A 25,857-nucleotide genomic window follows, 5' to 3' on the forward strand; every position below is an offset into this window, starting at 1 on the left:
TATTTTAGCAACAGTGGTGAACTTAAAGATCCCTTCCACACATTTATTTTTTTAAATTTTCATATGAATATTCTTTGCTTGGAATAATAATAAGTGTCTGATATGTTTATTATTGTAAAAAAAATGATTGCAATACAATCACGAAGATCTCTGTGTCATTCTCTTTGGCAGCACCTATGGCGATAAGCAGTAATTGCAGTTGTGTTTTTGGATCTCACTCCCTTTTGCACACTTTGGCGTTCTAGTCACCTTACTTCCTGCTTTGCTACATTATACGGCCACTATAAAAGTAAATATGAGTCATAATGCATTTTGAACAGATGACTTATGGTCCATGAGTTATGGGGTCGTTTTTCAGCAGAGGACAGTCTCGAAACTGCACCATTCTGCACAGTGACGGTAAAACATCCATGTAAAGTAACAATAAGCACAACACATTTCTGAGTGGAGTGGGATTTTAAGATTAATTTATTTCTTAAACTACTTTATACTGCTAATCTGTTTGTAATGTATTTAGTTAGTATTGTAAAGCTTATATATCGCCTCAAATTAAAGAAACACCACAGTGCTCAAGTGCCTTTCTGTTACGGCAGTTGTGGCAGTCAAAGTGTCTCTTAATGGTAGAATACATTTGTCTCTTGGATGCCAGATAGACTCAGCTGTCTGAAAACACTTCATTCAGAAGAGCCTGAGAGAGATGTCTTCATGTCTGTAATATAACCCCCCACCCCTACCCCCACCTTACCCTCCCCTTGTTCTCAGGCTCTGTTATCTCTCAATTTTTGGCTTATGGCTGAAGAAACAGCTGGAAGCTCTCACATCAGCTGTCATGTAGAAAAAAAGCAAATTGTTGTTCTTTTTTAAAAATCTCTCTGATTCAAAGAGCCATATGTTCTTATTCCCTTATGGGTTTTCATAAAAATCCTTAATTGGTTGTATAATTTAGCCTACTATTGTAGAGGAAATGTATTGCTTCAACAGACATGTTTTCATACTGTGAGTTAGTCATATTTATGTTTCACAGTGTGATACTTTATTTTCAGAGGTCAAAATCTGGTCCAGCCTATGCAACTATATGAGTATGTGTTTACAGTCTAAGACATAGACAGGGTTAAAGTCTAGAGAGGTATTTATGTTAGAGCTGACCTCAAGTCACCAAGTTCCCCTCTGTGAAGAGGAAGTGAGCCAGAATACTAAAAGTATTATGTGACATGTTTGAAGACGTGTTCTAGCTTCATTTTCATCTATGAAACTTTGAATCTTTACATGAAATTGATAGAAATAATTCCATTAAATATTTTTACACACGTCAAAGTAGCCATTTTGATTTTGTTTCCAATTCTTTATACACGGTATAATATAATTCCGTTACTGTACATCAACAAATGTGTATTATGTCTTGTAACCACACTAATATACAACATTGTGATTCTTTCAGATCATCAAATCAGAGGTAAAGTGCCGTGAAAAAAACAAACTCACTTGAAAAGTTCAGCAAATTTATTCCAAATACATTTTCATCTGTCTCATACATTATCAAGAAGAAGAAGAACCTGAGCTTTCTGTGTCTCTTGTTTCCACTTTAAAATAAATAACCCAAGAAATGATGCTCTATTTTCTTTGTTAGAACAGTATCTAAATAAATATTTTTTTAGGTAACATATTTAAAAATGTTTTGTTATAATAAGAACAGGTATTACATTGTCTTGACAGATGCTTAATGTATAATGCCCAACGTATTATTAACAAAAGATTTCCTGAGTAACTTTATGTACATATAGTTTCTGTGCTATGCATAGGTAACTCTGCACATGTGAGGTCTGCTAAAATATAGCAAGCAGCAATTTTGGTGTCCTATAAAAAGCCGATCAAACATGGTACATTAAGCACAGCAGACTGAGGACTTGAAGCAGTTTTTCTTATGATCAGACAAAAAATTTTCTGTATCCTCACTGCTAACATCAAACACATGCCACAGCCAAACAGTTTGGAGTATTAAAATTCTGTCAAAAAGACATAAAAGGCATGCAGCTACATGTTACATAATAGAGAAGATTGGATTACCTTTCAAAATAAAAACGTTTGATAAAACTCAAAAATGGTGACTGATTTCATTTATAAAATGCTGTAAAATGGATGTTTACTTGCCATGGTAGTCGTGTTTGAGGGATTTTAGGAAACACAAGTCAATTGAGAATTAGCCTGCTAACCGAGCAGTTTTGATCCCAATTGAACAATGTATTATATAGCTATGATTCACTTCCTGCTTCTGAATCTTTGCTAACAGCATTACTTCTTGCAGAGGGGAAAAAGAACCAAAATTCATACATCTCACAATAGTTGGGTGCTGATGCATCTTATTCTTTGCTTGGTCTTGTGATCATGTGGTGTAGAGGAGCAAAGCACATCCTTTGAAGATGTTTTAACTCTGTTTACATTGCACAGTCTTTTTGATTAACTTAACATAAATTCATGAGCTGAAGGCCATTGCTTACATGTACTGTACATACAGTATTTGCTATATATTTGGTTTATTTTACAGTTGAGTAGATGGCACACTACCTCAAAATCATTCACAATACACAGACAAATAAAATCCTCAAAATAATTGTTGTAATAATTGCGGCATCATTATTCATGAGGTAGGAGTCAACCATGCTAAGACATGTCACTGTATATCTCCAAATCCAAATAACATTTGGTAAACATAATTTTCAGCTTTCTTGAAAAATATATCACATCTAGCAAATTCAAGTCACTTGATGTTCATCCCAACCCAAAGTTCAAATCCATTAATGTGTTTTAATTGTGAATTTCTCACTCCCAAATTTGTTTTGCAATTCCTTAGTCTTCTGTTACTCACTGTAATCACATGCTCAACCCTCATGCATGACTTTATCACAGTGAAATTCTCTGAGGAAAAGAGAATAATGCCTCATTTTTGGCTTGATGAACGTTTGGATGCCTTCTGTTTTTTCTCTCTGTCTTTTTCCTTTTCCTCGTGCTGCTTCTTCTCCCTCTTTTTTTCCTCCTTGGCCTCTTTGTACTTCCAGACAGGAGGTTCCAGGTAGCCCTTCTGCATTTTCTTCTTTTTCTCTTTCTTTGGAGTGGGTTCCCCAGACTTTGTCACTTCAATCTTAGGAATACAGCCTGAGGGGAAGATGCTGTTCCTGTTTGCTATGCTGTGGGGAATTAAGCTTCTCATGCCACCTAATGGCAGGTCCTGGCGGCAGGATGTCAGGGATACAGAGGAGGCTGACACAGCAGTGGGAGAACCTGAGGTGGTGAAGGAGCCTTTACTGTGGGACACTGTGCTTTCCTCCAACTCCTTGCTGCTGTGCTTTTCAAGCAGTTCAGGGACGGCTAACCGTCGCTTGCCAATCTCAGGGGGGCTTGTGGGACAGAGTGGACGACAGCCAGTGGCTATCAGGGGGCTATGGATGCCTGTGGTCATGCGCACCATATGGTCCATGACTCCATTGTCTTGGGGGTCTTGAGGGAAGCTGAAAGAAAAGTTGTCTTTTAAGCGCTGCCTCAGCGCCTGACAGCCTGTTTTGGTGTCGGCCTTTTCTACCAATTGCTTAAGCTCAGGCCACTCAGGAATGTAGCTTTCACAGAACTGTTCAGCGACAGAATGAGCCTGCAGACGGTGTAGTCTTTTAAGAGTTTCAAAACGTCCTGTCCTAAGGATCCAGTCCTTTAGACCTCTCGCTTGGACCAGGTCCATTGCATTCATATCTGCACCTGCATATGAAAAGGGGAGAACATAGCAGGACACAGTGAAAACAAGGAACCAAGTTAAAAATGATTGGATGCTGAGGAACGTGAGGAAATCAATTGCTCCTCCAGTGAAATGACCCCACCTTGTGGTCACTATAGAGGCCAATGGGGCCAAAAAAATAACACGTAAAAGAGTTTTTACATGTAAATGAATATAACAGGTTAACTATGAGGTGAAAAACACAATTGGATAATCATTGTTTTATGAGTATTTTGGGCTGAGTTAAATCACGGGTCAAATTTGACCCGTTAACACAATAAATGTGTGCAGCTTTCTAACACATTACAAGGGTTAAAGGTGACCTATTGTATACTCTTTACAGATTCCTACTTGTATTTTGTGATTTTACTAGAACATGTTTACATGCTTTAATGTTCAATAAACACTTTATTTTTCTCATACTGCCCATGGCTGCTGCACCTGTATTCACCCTTTGTATGACAAATCACCAATAAAGGCTTCTAAACCAAATACTACACAACAGGACATGTTCCAGCATTAATGTGACCCGAAATTGGGGAGAAATGACCAACATTGGCAGTCAAGATTACAGCTATCTGGCATTAGTATGCAGCTAACGTGACTTGTGACAATGTAAACACTGCAGTTAGCTTAAAAAAAACACTTCAGTAGCCTGCCTAGAGCAGATGCCAAATCATTGAAATCCAGCTCTGTGTGAAGTGACACAGAGCAGATAGTAGAAAAAAAAACTTTAAAGGGGAGCGTTCAGAACATTGAGAAATCTGCGGTTTGTGCTAACAGGGATTTCTCTGAAAAACATTTACCTCATTATTTGAAGAAATAAATTAATGAATTTAAAGGTCCTATGACGTGCTGCTTTTTGGATGCTTTTATATAGGCCTTAGTGGTCCCCTAATACTGTATCTGAAGTCTCTTTCCTGAAATTCAGCCTTGGTGCAGAATTACAGCCATTAGAGCCAGTCCCACAATGAGCTTTCCTTAGAATATGCCATTTCTGTGTCTGTAGCTTTAAATGCTATTGAGGAGGAGAGAGGGGGAAGAAGGTGGAGGGTGGGGGTGTGGCCTTGACCAACTGCCACTTTGCTTGTTTGCAAGCCATGATGCCCTCTCTTTCTCATGGGCGGGCCAAATTCTCTGGACGGGCAAAGCAGAGAAAGGGGAGGTAACCTTGCTCCTTATGACCTCATAAGGAGGAGATTCCAGATCGGCCCATCTGAGCTTTCATTTTCGGTTTACACCTATCGCCATTTCTAGCCACTGTGGGATCATAGGCAGAATGAGGGAACTCATATTAATGTTTAAAAAACTCATAAAGTGAAATGTTCAGGCCATGGGACCTTTAACATAAACAACCGACATTGTAACATTATACCTATGAAAAAAAAATACGGAAATGTATATTAGGTCACTTTTTTAATGAATAATCATGGCTTTAAAACAAATCCAAGAACATCAGACATATTTCTATTCCACGCATGGCTCACATTTGCCTGTCAAGTTATCTGTCTCTAATATAATTGACTTTGAATAGGACGTGCACGTGGTTGCAATATTTATAGTGCTATCCTAAATGTGTGCTTGTACAGTTTATTCAGGAGGATTAATGAGAAATACCATATTAGTGTGTATCACATACGTATAACATTTATAGTTTTTGGAATACGTTTTCCTGGGTTTCAAGAATTATACACACTAGTCCTTGCATCCTAACTGTACATTTTGTTTTCTCCCAAACCAAGATATGTAGGGGGTTTGCACCAATGTAAGAATCTGGCCTGACTGCCTCTGAATAAATATATTGTCCACGTGTGCACATAGACCAGATGTTCCTCCCATCTGAATTAAATACTGCAAAGTTTATAGGAGGTCTTATGTTCCATGAACGTACCATGCATTAGCAGGGCAGAAACACACTCTTCTCGGCCCTGCAAGCCTGCCTTGATGAGGGCTGTGAAGCCACGGGGATCCCTGACTTCGGTGTTCACACCAGAGTAGTAGTTAAGGATATAGTTCAGAATGCTGATGAAACCTGGATTGAAAAACGACAAAAACATTATGTTAATATCGGTAGGTTGACTGGAGACTATATGTTGAGGTTATGTGCTGTACGTGTCATCAGACAAACCTGCCTGGGCAGCAATCATGAGGGCAGTATTGCCATCATTGTCTTGGTGATTGATGTCTATTACTGTACACGTGTGCAGCATGGTGACAATGTCTATGAATCCCTTGCTCACAGCCAACATCAGTCCATTCTGAGGGGAACAAAGTAAAAATAAATTGACCCTTATGAAACTATTAAACCTTTTTGGTTGCAGAAATACAGATTTCTTAGTTTGTGTCAACGTCACTTTTCTTGTGTGATAAAAAGGAAATTGAAATCCATCTCACCCTGCCATTGATGTCAAGTTCCATGCCCTCATCTTCAGTGACTCCTCTTTCCAGGATCCTGTTCAGGGACGTGGGGTCATTCCTAACGCAGGCCTCATACAAAGTTTTAGCTGGCTCTGTATGCTTTTCATCCATTTCATAGTCAGGAAGCACTGAGTCATCAGAAAGCACACTCCATGAGTCAGAATTATCCAGGAGGCTCTCTGAGTCATCAGATGGGCCTTCGCCCAGGTGGGGGTCATAATTTGCAGTGGCCATTGGACCCCCTTCTGCCTGGGATCCCACCTGGGTGTCAGGTCTGCTGCACACCACCCATATCTTGAATAGAAAAACATTAAATGTTGGACACAAAATGAACACATTTCTTTTTTCTAAATTTTCCTCAGGCATATGACATTCATGACTTATCACCATCAACTGTGTGCCTATCAGCAGGCATAGCGAACCCAGCATTACTGGCCCAGTCAAGCAGCATGGGGCATTGGAGAGCTACTTTTTAGTCATTTAGATGACTGTAATGCTATTTTTGGGTGCTAGTGGTAGGATAATAGCCCCAATGGCCACTAAACAAATGCTGTGCTTGATGGCCACATGCTGCTGATATAAACATCAGACATACAGTATCTCATGTACTTTCTAAAATGTGTGCTTATCCTAATGTGTGTGAAAGGTGGTGGTGAAAATATTTGTGTGCATATGCATTTTGTTTTGTGCCATCCAGGGTAGGATTGTGTATAATTTCTTCGCCTCAAAATAAGCATCTCACACTAGTTCAAATATGACTGCAAGACTAATAACAAAACTCTGGCAGACTTTGAAGTTATCATGTTATTTAGATCTGATGACCTGTACGGCCTTGTGTATAAGGGACGATACTTAAAGAGGATGACAAGATTCACCTCACCTCTGCCCTCCTGTTAGAGCTGGTGATCCTTAAGTCTGTGATTTACAAGATGGTTAAGCTGACTGTTCACATGTTTTTTGCCAGTGTTTGTTCACTAGCTCAGCCCATCATAGAATAGAAGAAGAGAATGAGTAGTTATGACTTATAATATTTTCACTATTTATATACTTTAAGGTAATTAATGCTCAGAAATGTGTAAGGATGTGCATGACATATATATAATGTGAATTAAGGCATAGGAGGAGTGTACTGGGTTGAGAAAGGTCATATGGTGCTGGAAGCAATGGGAGGCCATGCAGGCTAGTGACAGCATCTGTCATGGTGTCTTAACTGTGTCACACTGCACTGCAGTACAAGTGCATGGGATATCCAGTGGTTATCTGGTATAAATCATTAAACTATACAAATACAAAGGTAATGTTTGTATGCAGTACATTTTTAAACCAGTCATGACACTGATTCTCAAAGCTCAGGTTCAGGATTAGGGCTGCAACTAACGATTGTTTTCATTGTCGATTAATCTGTTGATTATCTTTCTCGATTAATCAATTAGTTGTTGGGTCTATAAAAAGTCAGAAAAGGGTTAAAAAATGTTGATCAGTGTTTTCCAAAGCCCAAGATGATGTCCTCAAATGTCTTGTTATGTCCACAACTCAAAGATATTCAGTTTACTGCCATAGAGGAATAAAGAAACTAAAACATATTCACATTTAAAAAGCTTGAATCGTAAAACAATTTCATAAAAAATGACTCACACCAATTAATCAATTATCAAAATAGTTGGAGGTTAATTTATTAGTTGACAACTAATTGATTGATTGATCAGTTCATCTTTGCAGCTCTGCTTAATATAATCGACTGAGTAGACTGAGTCTTTATTAATATTTTGAAGGAGCTGCAGATGAGCGTGAGAAAGAGCTTGATGGCTCTCCAGTGAGGGATTGAGTGTTTCAGTCGTCAGGCTGACTTGGCCCTGCATACATCACCACACCTGCCACCATATCCACACACTAGGCACATATTCCACACATTGCACAGAAGCATCTTTACACCTGCTGACAGTTTATTAGAGTAATAGCATCTTTTGGATAAGCTCTCGTTAAATGCCAGATAGAACTGATAGAACTCCTTTAATCCCATAAACATATGTTCCTATTTCAGCATTGTGTCATGCAGAAGAATTAAGATTACTATCACACAAACATATCTCTCTCTCTCATCCTCCTACTGCACAAACATATAAAGCTCCTATTTTAACTCCTGGCCTACACTTCCATCTGAGCAACACTTTGGAATCTAAACAAGCTTCTTCCTATGAATCCTAAATTTGAGCTGTGGAGTAAAGATGTAAAAAATATACAATTTTTTAGAAGAAATAGTAATAGTAAAGTCTCACCCTAAAACAATCCAGCCATGGTCCACAGTCCTCTTCTCTTTTTCTCTCTTTTTGAATTTGCTCTTAGTGGTTAAACCATCCTCATATAATGGACTTTCTTTTGTCCTGTTGGCTCTTGGTAGAAACTGGTTAAGTTTAAGTTTCCCAAACTGACCCCGGCTGAATGCCTTCCCCCTCCCTCTACATCTTCTACTGGCCAGTTAGGTTGCTTCATCAGCCGGCAATCCATCCAGGTCCCAACATAGACCCTGCTGTCCTAAGTCAGGCAGCATGCTCTCTCCCTCTCATCCTGATTATAGAAGATTTAAGGATTAAGAGACAGCAGCCAACTTTGCTGCCCTTACAGTCTGCTCTCTTTTTCTCCTCTCTGTCACTCGTCTTCACAGCACTCTCTGAATCTGTCCATCCACAGCTCTCTGCTGCCGTCTGTTGTGTCAGAGAAAACCTCCCTATCTGTCCAAATAAGTGCTGTGACAGAATCATGGAGGCTATGGTTCCTAAATCTGCTCTCCTGCTGAGGACCCCCTGCCTGAATAATTTTAGTGTGTCTGTGTGATGGGAGACAGCATCTTGGGTCTGTTTTCCCATGGAAATCCATTTGCCGGGACAACAAACTAACCCTGCTGTTACTCTAAGCCAGGGGGCCTTGCTAGTAATTATTCCCACGACGGGCATGACACACACAGACATGCATTGAAACACATGGGCATTCTGTGATACATTCCGTGCACACAAATGCACAAGTACGAGACGCTATGCAAACACACACAACTCATTGTACACCCACACAGATGCTGTAAAGGCTGGAAGCAACTGATTTGCAAAATCTGCATGCATACACAATGAGGCATCTAGAAAAACAAGAGGAAACTTTATTATTCGTCACATACAATCGTATAGTACAATGTCGTGAAATTCAATCTCTGCATTTAACCCATCCTAAGCATTAGGAGCAGTGGATGCTACATACAGTCCGGAGAACAACTTGGGGTTCAGTGTCTTGCTCAAGGACATTTTGACATGTGGCCACACGAGGCCGGGATCAAACTGACTGTCTAGTTGTTGATGGCCAACCCGCTCTTCCTCTGAACCACAGCCACCACACAACAAAGCAGAGTTACACCTTTTCACTGTTTCAGTTCCCACAGTTTCATCTATAGGTGATTTAATTGTCTTCTTAGGCTGGTTACGTTTGCTTCAACAGAAATATCAAATGTTCAAATATACCAAATAATGTTATATTGCCATTATAAGAAACCAGAATTAACTTTTTTTTTACTAGTTTCACATTGGTTCAAGCGCTCTGCTTTAACTGTGACCACGACACTTTTGTTACGATGGCCGAATCCCATTTGTGTACAGGAATATCGTGCCAACAGGTTTATTCATAGCACAGACAAAATCACATGGCATTAAAGGTACGTGTAAATAGATTAACCCTGATAGTGAATTGAAGTAGGGCCAATCTGTGACTTTGTGTATGGGAATTTAGCCTGCTTAATGCAACAGCTCCTTTCTGTTAGAATGACACTGGCACACTGCCCCCTTCTGATCAAAACTGGGTAATGCAGTGTTTGGATACAAGCCTTGTTTATGTGGCTCAACAAGATATTTAGAGACACCTCACATTTAAAATAGCCATAAAATGAATCCTCACTGTAGGTTACAGTTGCTGTCTACATCACCTCCAAATATATCCACAAACTTATAACAAGGCACATCTTGTTCGCTCTGAACTTACATGTCTTCACTTTGCACTGTGAGTGAAACATACCATTAACATGTTATAATCAAGTGCTTCGTGCCAGCACTATTAACGAGCAACATTATTTCGATATCTGATGTCTATCACCGTAGAGCCCCATCTTGACCGAGAAAAGTCACTGTGTCAAATTGGACACTCATTTAAAAGCATTTTGATCCTGAGAGTAATAGTTGCTGATCCATCTGAGCCATCTGAAGCGGACACACCTCCAACAACATAATCTCACTAAATCCCATCTAATGCCCCACCCAATTCCTTATCAGAAACTGCCTTTTTGGCTGTGAACCATCAGATCAGACCTATAGCGGCACACTTACCTGACACATTACTCAAAAGGTGCCATGTTTATGGTAGACACAAGAGCCTAAGGTGGTTCTTGACTCCTTACTGATATGATGAACCACAGGAAGAGGAAGAAAAGGGCATGGTTGGGGGTGAAGTGTGTTTATAACAGAAATGTAGTTGATAGGAAGAAATGCAGAGGAAAGGGAAGTCTGTTTGGCCACTACTTGGGTGGGGTAGTGGTGTGTGTGTTTTCCTTTATCCTGTTAGATATACAAGCATGATCAAACGGCTTTTCCAGAGGAGGGCAGCACAGCACACTTCAACAGCAGCAGTTTATCTCAAAAGAAAATCCAACTGAATTTTTACAAATGACACCTAATCTGATGTATGAGGTAAAGAACATTTTGTTCTGATTCCCACCTCCTGATACTCACACTTTCCTTTTAGGGTCAGAGTTATTTTGTTCCTATTCTGCAAATTCCTCACAGAGTCATTCACTCATCACTGCAAAAGGCAGTTCAACTTCTCCCCAGACACCAGAGTACCCAGCAGAGGTCACTGGTAAAGCAAAAGCACTTGGAAAGAGGCTTGGGAAGCAATGAACGCAGCAATTCGAAAGACAGCCTTTTGCTCAGCTAATATTAGACAGTTGGCAGTCTCTCTAGGACCAGTCTTATCAACACTATACTCAGACTCTGTGAGCATCTGCTATTCTATTTCCAGCTATGTGGTTAACAGACTGAAGCCCCCCTACACTACTTGTTTTAAAGTGTCTAAAAGCCTGCAGGGATCAGGTAAATAGAAGGAAACAGAGATATACTTGGTTATGTATTGCAAAGAGGAGATTATGGGGGATTTGGCAGAAATTATTGTAATGGGAAGTGGAAGTTTGTGGTGTTTGTGCTTTGACTCAAGGGTGGGTGAATAAGGCACGAGTAAAAAAAATACTGCACACTAAGGAAATGAATAGTTTAGAGCTGGAGTACTCAAACCTTTTACTTAGCTAAAATGAAACTTGCTATGGGTTAGGTCAGGTCAAGGAAACGTAAAGAAGTACATAAGTATGAAAATGTACACCACAGCTCCTTCAATATATTCTTTCACTCTCTGTGCTTCCTAATAAGTGCTCATATTATTCACATTTTTGTTTATTGTTTTAAATGTAGCCGCACATGATAGAGTCCCTGAATGGAGTGGACTGATATTGTGAGGTGATATGGCATATTCAGCAATTACTTAACAGTTTATTTTCCTGGTTCGGAGAAATACAAAACCTATTCACATGTTGTGAGGTTTTTGAAACATTGCTTGTAGTTTTATCCACATGAAATCTTAAAAGTTTAAGTATTTCTTTTAGAAAGCAATGCAGTACAAGTCTGACTTTTTTCAAATTTTTTAGAAATTGCCTGTATAAATATAGTGCTAGTAGAAATATGTATAAATATATATATATATATATATATATATATATATATATATATATATATATATACATATTTCTATTAGCACTATATATATACAGGGAATGAGGAAGAGAGAGATGCAATAAAAGTGAGCCTGCATGAACCGGGTACAACAGGCTTGTTGGCTTCACTTTTACAGTAGCTGCCCTGGTTTAAAGAAAGTGATAATGATGTGTCCACAGTCAGTCTTGACCTTGTGCTAATGGCTAGTGTGAGTGATGTGAAAACATTGTATGACCATAAAGTGGTTGTTGTAAGCAAGCATTGCTTCTTCCAACTACACGCTTAGAGTTTCCTCGTGCTCTCTTACATCTTCACCTCTGCCAGTACTTTCTCTAAGGTCTTCACTGCTGCCGGTGACTACTGTAATTGTACTCTGATAAAGATGAAAGCTAGCCCATGCATTATGTAAAGACATCTTTCCCTAATATTTTAGATGAAAAGAATCCTGAGAGTTCAGTCAAACAGAGACATGCCAAACACACAGAAGAAATAATCTCCCACAGGAAGACCTGTTTAGTATTATAGAACACATTTAAAATGTTTTTCTTAATATTTGACAAAATAAAATAGCAAAATATTGAGTACACCCAGAGAAAACCCAACACAACAAAGCATATCAATGTCCACATACAATGAAACATATAAGGCAAATCAAATGCAAACACATTAAGGACATGAGAAAGAAGAATGTGCAAAACCAGAATTCAGAATGATTCCCTTTTGCAGAGTTTTTTCAAATCCATATTTCATCTTTAATTTGAAATACCACCAAAGCATTAACATGTGCCAGCTTTTTTCCTGCTTATCTAACTAGCAGCAGACACAAATAAGATAATTATCCAGTGACAAGTCACTTTTGAATGTTCTCTTGTATTTCTCCCTTAAGGTCTTGTACAATAGTATTTAAAATTAAAGATGATATATGGATTTAAAAAACAACACCAAAGGGAATATTTCTGGATTCATATTTTGGACTATTAACAATCTGCTCCATTACTGTAGTTCTCCTTTGTTGACAATGGATCATCGTATTAATTTATGACAGTATTAAACTTAGAAAACCAACATTAATGTCTGGCATGATGTGCAAAAATATTTGGTGAATGTCGGGCTTATTCTTGCTTTAGCCTAATTTGGGGTGATGCCTGTGGCCTGGTGCCTATGACAGAAGCTGTTCTGATATTCAGTGCAAGCAAGTCGTCTAATTGCCCTTTCTTGGACAAATGTTAACGGACATCAAATGGGTCAAAGGCTGAGATAAATGTACCACTGTCTTTCAATCGAAAAGATAACCTACATCCTCAAGGGCAAAAAAGAATTTTTCAAAAAAGTGTGGGGGCCGTTTACACGAGACTGTCCTCCCCTGAAAAATGGCCACATAAGTTGTTTGTTCAAGCAGCAAGTATGACACATATTTCTGTTTATAGTGGTTGCGCCCTCTAGTGGGCGTGGTAACTATGATGGGAGCTAAGTATGAGCACCAAGGAGGGAGGTTTGTAGGGGTGGCTGTCCCATGGTGATGTAACCCGTCAATACCAGCTCATCAACAGTAAGAATAATGATCTAAACCAATGGTTCCCAACCTGGGGTCCGGGCACCCCCAGGGGGGGCGGCAAAGATCACAGGGGGGGCGCAAGTCTTTATCTGGTTTGAGGTTGAGGTAAAAAAAAATATATTGTTAAACAAATTATGATAATACACTACAATGTATAATGTATACAAAAGTCTGTATGAAAACTATATATTTTGTTGTATCCTGGTTTTTTCTGCCGCCACAGCATCACTATTTTATGAATGAAACATGGGGGAGAAACGTAAAAGTCCTGATAACTCCTCTGTATCAAAAAAGAAAGTAAGGCTCTATCTCGAGAGTTACCTCAACTTTGGTTTCGGGGGCTCAGCTTTTCTTAGACATAAGTAGGGGGGGCGCCAAGGAAAAAAGGTTGGGAACCACTGATCTAAACAAGCTTACACACATATTGCAAAGAGCATCATTAATTATCTAATCCACCTTACACACAAATTGCACAGAGCACCATTGATTATCTACATAAGCATACTCACACACATATGACATGAGCACAGTTACACTTTTTCCTTACCTACACCCACATTTACTAAAAACATGTAGGCTAACTTCTTAGTAATGTCATTATCATATTAAGGCACTTTAGGACGTTAACTTTAATTATTTCTTCACAAATATGAGTCAAACAAAAACATAGGACTTTTAATCAGGAAACCGGGGTCTGGCTCCTGTTTGAAAATAAAAGTAAACCGTGAGTTTTTTTTTTTTACTTTACGTGCATAACCAGAAGTGAAGTAATATCTGATTTTAACCCAAACCACGATCTTTTCCTAAACTTAACTAAGTAGTGTTGGTGCTTAAACCTAACCAAACTGCGAATCATGTCCTTTTTTGTTGTTGTTGTTTGTTTTAGTTTTGTTTGTAAATGCTCTTCCGTTTCTATTTTTAACTGTTACATTAAACTTACTTGTGTAGGATATTATTTCTAGAATATATCAGAAAGGGGATTGTAGAAGCGGTGTTGGGAAGGGAAGGATGCATAGTGCATTTGTAATTTGTATTCACTATGTTTATATTGATATAACACTGGCCATTCTGCTGTGTCTCGTGTCCTTTATGTGTTTGTATTTGTTTTATCTTATATTTTCCATTGTATCTGGACAAAAAATTACACTGCTTTGTGTATTTTGATATTTTGCCAGTTCAAAAAAAATCACAAATGAAGGAAGATATTTAAAATGTTACTAAACAGGTGTTATTTTCTAATTGCTTCAGGTGTGCTAATTGAGAAATGAACGACTCCTCCTCTTCCTGTGGGAGGTTATTTCCTTTGTGTGTTATTGTTATGCCCCTGTTTGACTGAAAGCTCAAAGGAATAAGGTGTATGCAGTGGAGGGAAGTGTGTAGATGCTTTTCATTCAAAGTTAGGGAGAGATGTCTTTACATGACTTTTGGGCTAGCTTTCATCTTTCACATCTTTTAATCTGTTTTTGGGAGTTTACTTTCAAAACAAAATGTGACCAATACATAATGAGAAACAACAGTATCATTAAAGCAAGAATCAAATAAAGACATCAATGTGGCGACCTTTATGCTGGGCAGGTCTTCAGATCTGTAGAGGCTCTCATGCACTGTAAAGCCAGATTTAGTTGTAATTAAACTTTTTAGTGGTCACTACTTATTCTTTCATTTTTATTAAAAACCATATTCATTACTAAATCACATTAGTTGTTTGTAATAATCAACTTGAGTATGCAGTGCACAGATCATATTAAGCAGCAATAACTAACAATCTTAAGTTTCTGTATGGGAGGGGCAGGGTCATTTGAATTTTCGGAACAGTTTATGTCCTAGTTAAAGTGTGTTTTAATAAGTGTGTTTTAATAATGTATTGAATACATTGTTCTTAAAATCATACTGTCATAAAAGAAAAAAACATTTATGTAAACAAATTATTTTGTTAGCAGTGATAAGTAGCCTAATGTTTTATGTTGGTTATGTTTCTTTGCATGTTAAAAGCTATAGTGCGTAGTTTCTCCCCACATGAGGAATTCTAAGTAATGATAACAAAACTGTCAGCGTATCAACATGATACAAACCGATCACGCACCACCCTCACCCCTCCCCTGCGCAGTTGCTAGTAGCCAAGTAGGACACGGAGGATTAAAAAAACATGATGCACTCTTCAGAGGAGATAATTATTTTGACTCGATTTTATGTGAGAGAAAGTCACCGGAAGACACCAGTTTCTGAACATAGCCATACTGAGAAATACAGAGGAAGTTTCGTGGAGCTGATAGTCTTAATTAGCTTTGTATCAACTCATCTGTCAATGGCTTGAATGTAATGGATGTTCATTAATATAAAAAAGTTACGCACTAAAGCTTTAACTTAACTTGCCTATTTTAGACAATGACTTCAGAAATGAATCATTTATGTTTACTAATAATTTTTAGTAATGACTAATTAAAATGACTAAACTTAATTTGTCTACTGCATCAACTTACCGCTCTGTGTTAATACAACTTGACCTGTTAAGTTTTACCTTGTGTAAAAACTTAGACAGTTTAAGGCTTCCACGCAAATTTCTAGTAAAGTCAACTAATTCGGGATAACAATGTGAAGGAAGTTCAATCACCCATTGGCCTAGACTGTGTGTGACCAAAACAGGACAGCGTGATGAGCTCAGGCTGTACTTGGGCTCAGTGGAAGTTAAAAGCTCTGAGACATACTACATAGGTTGTCTAAAAATATTCCTGCTGCAACATTTTGGACTGTCTGCAATACTCAACTCTCTCAGACAGTTGTACGACAATTCAGAGAATTTTTAGGCACAAAAGCATGGATCATAGTTTCCATGTGATTAAAAGACAAATACTGTCTGAGACTACTGATTTGCAGCAAACATACCTGTTTTTCAAGGCGTTTTATTAATATATACGCTACTGGTCAAAAGTTTTAGAACACCCCGATTTTTCCAGGTTTTTATTGAAATTCATGCAGTTCAATGTCTTATTGTACTCTGAAATGAAAGAATAGAACAAATGAACAATTTAAGTTAAAAAATAAATCATTGAATCAATTTATAAACCAAAATGTATTCTAAATTTTTGACTCATCAAAGTAGCCCCCTTTGGCAGATATAACAGCTGAACACGTTTGTGGCATTCTTTCTACAATGGAAATCAAATATTCTTCAGAAAGTTCTTCCCAACTCTGTTGCAGAAGTTCCCATAAATGTGTGGCACTTGTAGGTTGCTTTGCTTTCACTTTTCTGTCCAGTTCATCCCAAATCAACTCAATGGGGTTTAAGTCTGGTGACTGTGCTGGCCACTCCATGTTTTTAAGCTTACCATCTTGTTCTTTTTTGCTAAAGTAGTTCTGGCATTGCTTGGACTTATGTTTTGGGTCATTATCTTGCTGTAGGATGAACCCCTGACAAACTAGGTGCATACCAGAGGGTACTGCATGGAGCTGCAAAATGCTGTGGTAGCCGTTTTGGTTCAGGGTGCCTTTCACTCTGTACAAATCACCGACCCTGGATCCAGCAAAACAGCCCCAGACCATCATGCTTCCTCCTCCATGTTTGACAGTTGATGTCACACACTGAGGAACCTTTTACCTACTTGACAGCGTACAAAAATCCTGCGTGATGAACCGAAGATTTCAAATCAGTCCATAGCACCTTCTTCCAGTCTTCAGTAGTCCATTGACGATGTTTCTTGGCCCAGGCAAGCCTCTTTTTCTTATTCTGACGTCTTAGCAATGGCTGTCTTGCTGCAACTCGACCTATCAAACCTGCAGCTCGAAGTCTTCTCTTTACAGTTGAAACTGAGACTTGCTTATTACGACCACTATTAAGCTGTGCTTGAAGCTGTTGTCCTGTGAGCCGCCTATCACGCAAGCTGTTGACTCTCAGAAACTTGTCTTCTGATTCTGTTGTGGCTTTGGGTCTGCCAGACCTCTTCCTGTCAGAGTTTCCCCCAGTTTCTAAGTGCCTTTTGATAGCGAAGAATACTGTACTCACTGACACCTTGACTTTCTTCGCAATTTCTCTGTAGGAAAGACCAACATTCTTAAGTGCTATGATGGTCTGTCTCTCTTCCATTGTTAATTGCCTTTTTCCCACCATTTTTATGGCAACACACTACTTTCTGCAGTACAATACTGTTCATATAATGCTCACCGGGGTATGGTACCACAGTGTGTTCCAACAATGCTTTTATACAAACAGAGAGGGTTGTAAGTAATTCAGACAAGTTGGAACACCTGTGGGAATTGGTAGCACCAACTTTCAAAGCTTGATCAACCTCCATTGCTGCAGAACAGCTTTACGTTGTTTACCCATTTCTTGTTCCCTGAAAAAGGCCTTTTTGTAAAATTCTGAAATGTACATTATTTTTCAGTTTTGGGTAACCTTACTTTTTCTTTTGACCTCAGGCAGTTCACCACTTACCTTTGTACCATTTCAAGCTATTCATTGGAATTGAACTGCTAAAATTTCAATAAAAAACTAGAAAAATTGGGGTGTTCTAAAACTTTTGACCAGTGTATTTCTCCATGGTTAAAACTTAAATCCTTTGAATAGAAACATGTACAGTGTCTGTCCAAACTTTGATTTATCAAAAGTTACAACCGTATAGCTTGAATTATTAAATATTTGGGAATTATAATCACACACTCATAACTCATAGTGTCAGTAATACTTTTTTATAACATAGAAATATGAGTGAGGGTATTTTGAACTGTAAAGAACATAATTAAGTGCTGTTTTTCTGGGCAGATTGAAAAATGCTTCTGTTAAAGACCTTACCAAGATCGGATTAACAGGATTAGGCTCACTAAAATGAATACGAAAACGAATTTCAGACCTGTCTGCATTTAGGAGCATGAATGAATAAATGAATTTTTATTGGTCGTAACCAAAGGGGCAGGGTCAGAAACTTCAACTTATATAAAGCCCCCCCTTGTCACATTTTAAAACAAATCAAAACATACATATGTATGTATGTATCTACCTACATACATACATACCTACATACATACCTACATACATACCCACAGACATACAGACATACATACATAAATACACACCTACATATACCCATTAAGGGTCAGTGCTTATATACATTACAATTTCCACCTTAAGGTAAATAATATCATAATTAATGATGACAACCATAATGGTAATGATGTTTATCATCATCAACATGATTATCCACCTTCACACACAATAATATTACTCAATTTCTATACTTATCTAGTATCATGTCTTTGAACCCTTTTTTAAATTTAAAAACATTCCCAATATGTTTTAATTCCCTTGGCAATGCGTTCCATAACTTCATGTCACAGACAGAAATGCACCTGCTTTTCATTACTGTGTTACAGGTAGGTTGTTTCCAATTAAGGTCGCCTCTGAGGGCGTAACCCCCTTCTCTTTCTCTAAACATGGTTTTAATGTTGGGAGGAAGTAGATTATTTCGGGCTTTATACAGAACAGAGCAGACTGAACTATCTCAACAACTTCTGTATTGGATGGATTGGCAAGAGATTTTGTTCAGCATTCATGGTCTTTAGCATCATCACGAATTTTTCATTTGAGTGAAATATTTCTATATATATTCATGTTCTTCTCAGGAAGAATGTTAATGTTTTTGGTGATCCCTAACTTTTCATCTAGCGTTATCATCACGTCAACATTGTACTTTGTTCAAAAATGTGGTTAATGTCCAAATACATTCAATGCTAATGACACTCCAATCAGCCTCAGCTTTACTTACTAATTAGCAAATGTTAGCGTGCTAACACTCTAAACTAAGATGGTGAACATGGTAAGAATTATAACTGTTTAACGTCAGCATGTTGGCATTTAGCTCAAAGCACCGTTCTGCCTAAGCACATAGACTCTTCTTCACTTGCCTCCTCTTCTTCATCTTCTTTTTGTTATTGTTTATAACTGTGAGGTCACAGTGTGCATCTCAATAATATAAATTGCCAAGTTACATACTCCTACTTGTCTCATATTTGTGATTTTTTTTCCACACAATTACTGTGCCTCATAATAAATAGGTCAAAATCTGAAATTATCAGTGCATGAAGTGTGATTTATCTGTTTTTCCCTTGAGGAACACTTTATTAAATTCTGCAGTGAAACTTTTAAATAACTTGAATGGTGCAATCAAAATTGACATTAGGATGATCATTAGGGGTAAGTTATTGTACGGTGACCTGCTATATTATTACCGATTATTCTTAATAACAGGTGATCAACAATCGTGTTGCCTGAATGTTCAGCTTGGCTGTAAAACATGAACAATGGTGTATGTGTGTGTGTGTGTGTGTGTGTGTGTGTGTGTGTGTTTCCATGATACATGCACTGCACATGCAGGGTCAAACTGTCAATAAACAATGTGGCAAGCCATCAACTTTTAATGGCAAATAATATTTCAAGTAGCCACAAACAAACACTACTGATTTGACTAGTCAGTACTTAAGCAGTTAAAGAAGTTGTGTAAGATATGTGTGTGTGTACACGTGCACAATCAGTGACAGTCTTTTAAATAGTTTAGTAGTTGAAGTAGAGCTTCATGGGCTGTGTATTCATACCTTATTTGGGGCTGCCCTGCTGCTCAAGAGTTCACACAATCCATGTGTCACTGCCTGAGGCTTGGGCAAAGATGAAGAGAGAGTGTAGGGTGCCAGGATATTTCAAAGAAAGACCAGAAGAAAGATATATAGAAAAGGCCGAGATAGTTTAAGATTGGGAAACAAATACAGGTAGTGTAGACAAGGAGGAAAAAAATGAAAAAGAGAGCAAGAATGATGGAAGGAGGAGAGGTTTTGGTAAGGGGGGTGGTGATCCTCTATAGCCAATGAAGAACAAGAAAGGAGGATTCCAAGGAGGGTGATGTGCTCAGTCTTGAAGTCATGGCTCACCGTTTCAGCTTTCAGACTGAACGACAGGAGAAGACCAACCTCACAGAGAACTAGACTCCTCATTTAGACAAAGATGAGGACAGTTGACTCTGCTCAAGAAGGCCCAAGAAAATCTTCTATCTAAGTTTCCGGAAGAAGCTTATGTTGAGAGCATAAGGTGGAAATTTTCACTGGACTAAGCCAGAGTTAGAGACGCCTTGTGCCAGCTCACCTGTGTCTGAATTGGGGGAGGTGACAGAGGGACAAGGAAGGACGAGCTCTGAGGCTCCTGTCCAGACAGAAACATGCCCCCTTCTTCCAGGATCAATTATTCATGTGCATGAGGTTTCCTGTGTGTCAGGCTAGACAAGTCAGGTTGCGGTGGCTCGGCTCCAAACTGTGGCACAATGTGCCGTGAGACGTGCTAAAGGAGCAGAAAGCAGGGGCACAAGAGTGAGAGAGAGAGAGAGAGAGAAGGTCACAACAGCAGATGAGAATAATTTGTGGAGAGTTTTTGTTTGCCGTTTGGGAAGAATGAAGGCTCTACAGAAGAATCAGGGACGCACTGACCAGATGTTGGGAGCCATGGCTGATGTGCTTACTTCTGTGGCCATGCCCAATCAACAGTTGGTAAGTTGTAGATCTGTTTTTGTATTTACTGGCTGTTTATATGAAAGCATAATGGCACAATGTCAACACACAGCACATATGGAGCTATTTTGAAGGGCTTGCACTGCATGATGCATACCAAGTTTATTTTGTGTCATCTCTATAACTTGGTCATAAACCTAAAATGGGCAAGCAGAGAGCGGAGAGAGAGAGAGAGAGAGAGAGAGAGAGAGAGAGAGAGAGAGAGAGAGAGGGTTGGAAGGATTTCTTGTCTCTGTTCAGTGCTTGGGAGGAATCTTGGATGTTTGAGAGAAACAGGAAGCAGAGTAATGGTGATTAAACCATCTGACCATAAACAAACTCATGCAGGTCGCCCCACTGCAACCCAGCATATTACATTTTCTTTCTTCTTTCCTTTTCTTTATCTGCCATTAAAACAGAAAAGGGTCTGCATTACAGGTGATCTGGTTTCCTGAAGTATGTGTTTTCTAGTTTAGTTGGTTGGTCGATTTACATTCTTAAATAAAAATATAATCACTATTACCCTCCTCTTCAAATGCAAATCTTCAAAACCAATATGGAGTCTGACTTAAAATTCATGCACAAATTGCATTTAATGAACTTGATTGAACTACTACTGTATTGAACATCTAGAAATTCAAACATATGGATGTCAGAGTGTACCAAAAGATCCAAATGGGTTTCCCTTTAAAACTTAGCTTTCTCTTTGTTTATCTTGATAAATAATTTCCTCCCTGGAAAGTGGTAAAAAAAAACATAACAGTGATTGTAATCTCTCTCCATCCCCGCAGAGCACTGATAACTGCCTCTATTAACCTCTACTCTGGTGCTGCTAGGTTTTTAAATAGATTGAAAGTGCTGTCTGAGAAGCAGTTCTTATCTAAACTATGTGGCAGAAGTTGGACCTCAATGATTTCTATTGCATTCTTGCTCAGTGCATAATGGAGAAAAGGATGAAAAAGATGCAGGGAATAGTGGAAAAACACAGCCACTGGTAAAATATGTTGTGGTTATGTGTACAATCTTACCATCACTTCCTCCTTGAGAGCAGGGCTCCACCGCTGACAAAGGCATCTCTGTGTGTAGCTCTCAGAGGGGGGTGAGGCGGACCCCCCATCAAGCGAGGAGGAGAAGGGGCCTGTGCAGGGCCAGTGGGAGTGGGAGCAGCAGGTCACTACAAAAGAAAACCCAGAGCGGAGAGAAAGAACAGGTAAGACCTGAAAGGGCTGCACTGAGCGTGACAGATCATTTTTTTAACCCCAGACCCGCAATGCTGGTCCAAACATTGTCCCTCACCAAACCAGTCAGAGCTTAGAGACTCACTCAAACACAAACTTCCAGCCTCAGCTTTGATTCTTTGTGTAAAACATCTCAGATTTCTGTGCAGTGTGGTCTGAAACAGCCTGCTCAGCACTCACATTCACATTCATGAAAAACTCCTTCCTGCAGTCTCTGCTGCTGTTGACGTATATGCAGTGATGACTTCTTGATTCAAGATTTATGACATGAATAAACTTGAATCTATAAGTGTGTACTTGCCACGTGAGCTGCTGCCCAGGCCTTCAGTTTCAGCTCAGCCTGCTTTTGCATGTGAGCCATATGTGAAAAAAGGATATAAACAGGCCCATCTGCCATATCTGATGGTGGTCATTAGCAGTAATAACTTCAGGGAAAATATCAGATTGGAATCACCTGAGTGTTGGTAGTTTACTCTTATTAAACTCCACCCTCTGCATCCTCTATTAGGAGCAAATTGCTTTGCTGTAATGTACCATACATAAGTACGTTTGAGAGAGAAAGAGTCCTTGTGTGTATACACATGCAACACTTTCCAGATGGGGCAAGAAAACATGTTCAGCTGAACTCCCCTTTCCCTTCTGCCCCAACACTGTTGGTTACACTGATTCTGATTTAGCTTTGAAAGGGTTGCGTGCATTGCCATTTTCCTTGAGTTGAACGGAACAAAAGGATCTTTGTAGCTAGGTTTGGGTTAGAGGGAGTGTGTGTGTCTATATGGGGGGTTTGGTGGCGAATACCATGTGGCTGGACCACTAACTGTTGTGCAGAAGAGAACATGGCGTACAGAAGGGGTGTATGTGAGGCCAGAGGAAGCTGACAGCGATGCTTATCTGAAATGGTCTTACTTGGACAGGGTGTGTTGTTGAGGTTAATACTGCTAAATATTGTTTTAGTGCCCAGCTCAGCATTCAGAAAAGCAAAAAAAGTAAAGAAGGTAAAGTAAATGCATTATTTGGAGCCATGTGAAAGGAGGATGAGAGATTGTGTTTATTCCAGTCCCAGACAAGCTACTTTGCTCAATTGTTTTTGCATAGCCCAATTTCCTCTGGATGGGAAATTGGATGGAAAATCAATAAAACACAAGGCGGAAAAACATCTGAACCACAACAACAAGATACAGACGTTGTTGTAGCAGAGTATGGCTGGACCAGAAGTATTTCCGTTTATCAGCTCTCCGTATAATCGAACCATTATGAATTCCCATAATGAAAAATGATGGCTCAAGTTTTTATTGTCTAAATTAACTATTTTATTTTAGACATCTTTGAAAATAACTAACTAATACACATTAAAAGGGTAATTGAGGTGGAATTTCTGTACAGCCTAAATTAACTTGTATGCCTGTGACAGAGTCAATCTTCAAAAATGTAGAACATGTGAGACATGTGACTACATATGCTATGGTTTGACTGGCAGAGGTCATAGTGTTGTTTCCATCCCTTGCTGTGTCAGTTGAAGAAAAGGGAAAAGAGGAGAGGCCCCTGTTTTCTTTAAACACGTGGTCCACAGGGTCATAAGGGCCATCTGTTATATGTTAGACACAACATGCCTGCTAGTGGCTTCCCAGGAATCACAGGACAGGGCCAAGCTCCACAACTTCAGATCCATTTTTCCAATTTCTCAATCCAGCTTTCTTTTCTCTTCTTCCCCCTTCTTGGTAGAGTATCTTACTACAGTTCAGCTTTCTCTTTCCCTCTGATCATCTTCTCTTTGTCTTCCCTCTCCTCTTCCTTTTGTTCTCCAATCCCCCATATATATGTATATATCCCTCCTTTTATTTTTCCTTGAAGCAATGTCTTCAGCAGTGGTATTTTAAACCTGGCTTCCCCTCCAAATACACAGAGCTTCTGAACATATTTCTCTCAAATCTCATCAGTTTTTTTTCTCTGCCTCTTGGCCCCTCAGATCCCAGCAGCCATATAGTTCATACTCTCACTCTTCCCAGACAATATGTGTCTACAGTGTCTGTTTCGTAACACCGATCAGTGATGGATGGCCTTGTGCGTCCAAACTCTGTTTCTTACGATGTTGTCTTCTTCAAGGTAAAATGCATGAAGCCACATCAACAGGAAAATGCACAGAACCAGTCAAAAATAAATAGTGATATATTTGACCCACAACTGCATATGTACATTGCTCATGTAAACCATCCACGTCTCTATTTAACTTTGAATGTGCTCATTTGCACACAACACATGCTTACTATTAGTATAGAAAAGGTTATGCCAGTTGTGTTATTTATAAGAAACATGATATTTTGTTAGACATACAGAAATAATGAAGAACATGTATGGAAACATAATATGAGGAATGCTTACATAATACTCTCTGTACCACAAATTCTTCATAGTCAGTGCACAAGAATAGTGTTTTTTACAGTATGACATTTTTTCTACAGATAGAATCCTGAATGGATTTCAAAGACTAAAGATCACAACAAGATTCTGTTAGTGTCTTGAGTCACCAAAAAGTTGTTAGCCACTTTTTCTGTCTACTGATGAAAAGTGATACCTAAATGACATCATTTACCAAATTCATGAGTAGATGTGGGGTGTAGAATTTGCATGCCCTTGTACATATCTGGCTTTGTGAGAGGCTGGTAGAGTGTTTTATCCAAGGATCCCAGAGAACCCTGGGACTGAACTGTGTGTGTGACCTTAAATGGGCAGAGATCAACTTGAAGCTGCATCATATTGTGTTGTTAGGGTCAGACATTAGACAGAATTACCTCACACAGGTGGATAGTGTAATTGTGTTTGTTTACATGATTATAACATCATATAACAACTCACATTTCTTTTTTCTGAACTTTTTTTATTTGAATTTTAACACAAAAGTGACACAACACAGTGAACAAAGTGAATACAGCATAGTGGAACTGATATGTCATTTCCCCTCAGGTCCCCTACCCACCCGCAAACCAACCCAGTACAGGTCCAAAACGGGGACAAACAACACAGACCCATGCACACTGACAAACACACACCAGTAAGAACACACAACATCCAAAAGATAAAGGCAGCTGGCGTCAAATGCAGCAGTCCAGAAAGAGCTCAGTCCTCCAAGTCAGGAAATAAGCTGAGGGAGTCAACGAATTCAAGGAAAGGGTTCCATGTCTCTAGGATGCCGAGATAATCTAAGCTTCTCAAACTTCAAATTGTCGTGCACCTCTTTAATCCAACGGTCGTGTGTAGGGGGGCCAGAAAGCTTCCAGTTGAGCAAGATTAGTCTCCGGGCTAGCAGAGATGTAAACGCCAGGGCCCGCCTCAGTGCAACTGGGAGGTTAGTGTCATGGGAAATGCCAAAAATGGCTGACAAAGGGTTAGGGGGGATAATGTGCTCGTAGGCTCTACTCATGGTATCAAAAATGCTCATCCAAAAAATTTTTAATTTAGGGCAAGACCAGAACATATGAGTATGGTTGGCAGGAGACTGGTTACACCTGTTACAGGCGTCCCGGACAGTGGAGTATATTTTAGACAATTTTGCGTTTGTTTAGTGGACTTTATGAA

At 39.1% G+C, this 25,857-nt stretch overlaps 2 protein-coding genes across 3 annotated transcripts in view; one reads left to right on the forward strand and one right to left on the reverse strand.

Annotated features, from left to right (window-relative positions):
- Window positions 1-325: 325 nt before the first annotated feature.
- On the reverse strand, window positions 326-20,723 carry ankrd33aa (ankyrin repeat domain 33Aa). The gene is made up of 6 exons (XM_028582592.1): window positions 20,649-20,723; window positions 6,155-6,472; window positions 5,889-6,018; window positions 5,652-5,792; window positions 3,048-3,744; window positions 326-386 (listed from the first exon to the last, which is right to left on the reverse strand). The coding sequence occupies exons 1-6, from the start codon at window positions 20,721-20,723 to the stop codon at window positions 326-328; spliced, it is 1,422 nt and encodes a 473-aa protein (XP_028438393.1).
- The window catches only part of arhgef25a (Rho guanine nucleotide exchange factor (GEF) 25a), a 59,261-nt gene continuing 53,570 nt past the window's right edge, over window positions 20,167-25,857 (forward strand). For both annotated transcript variants that reach the window (XM_028582234.1, XM_028582235.1), the window contains exons 1-2: window positions 20,167-21,046; window positions 22,133-22,256. In XM_028582234.1, coding sequence (XP_028438035.1) covers window positions 20,951-21,046; window positions 22,133-22,256 — 220 coding nt within the window. In that variant the 5' untranslated portion in view covers window positions 20,167-20,950. The remainder of the gene's footprint in view (window positions 21,047-22,132; window positions 22,257-25,857) is intronic.

The sequence above is a fragment of the Perca flavescens genome, chromosome 7 (genome assembly GCF_004354835.1).
Source record: "Perca flavescens isolate YP-PL-M2 chromosome 7, PFLA_1.0, whole genome shotgun sequence".
Classification (NCBI taxonomy): Eukaryota; Metazoa; Chordata; class Actinopteri; order Perciformes; family Percidae; genus Perca; species Perca flavescens.

Coding starts and splice junctions, on each gene's coding strand:
- ankrd33aa (XM_028582592.1), bottom strand. CDS start 20,723: ATGTTTCTGTCTGGACAGGAGCCTCAGAGCTCGTCCTTCCTTGTCCCT. Junction 6,019..6,154: donor AACTTGACATCAATGGCAGG/GTGAGATGGATT, acceptor TGTTCCCCTCAG/AATGGACTGATGTTGGCTGT. Junction 387..3,047: donor CTGGAACCTCCTGTCTGGAA/GTACAAAGAGGC, acceptor GTCACTGTGCAG/AATGGTGCAGTTTCGAGACT.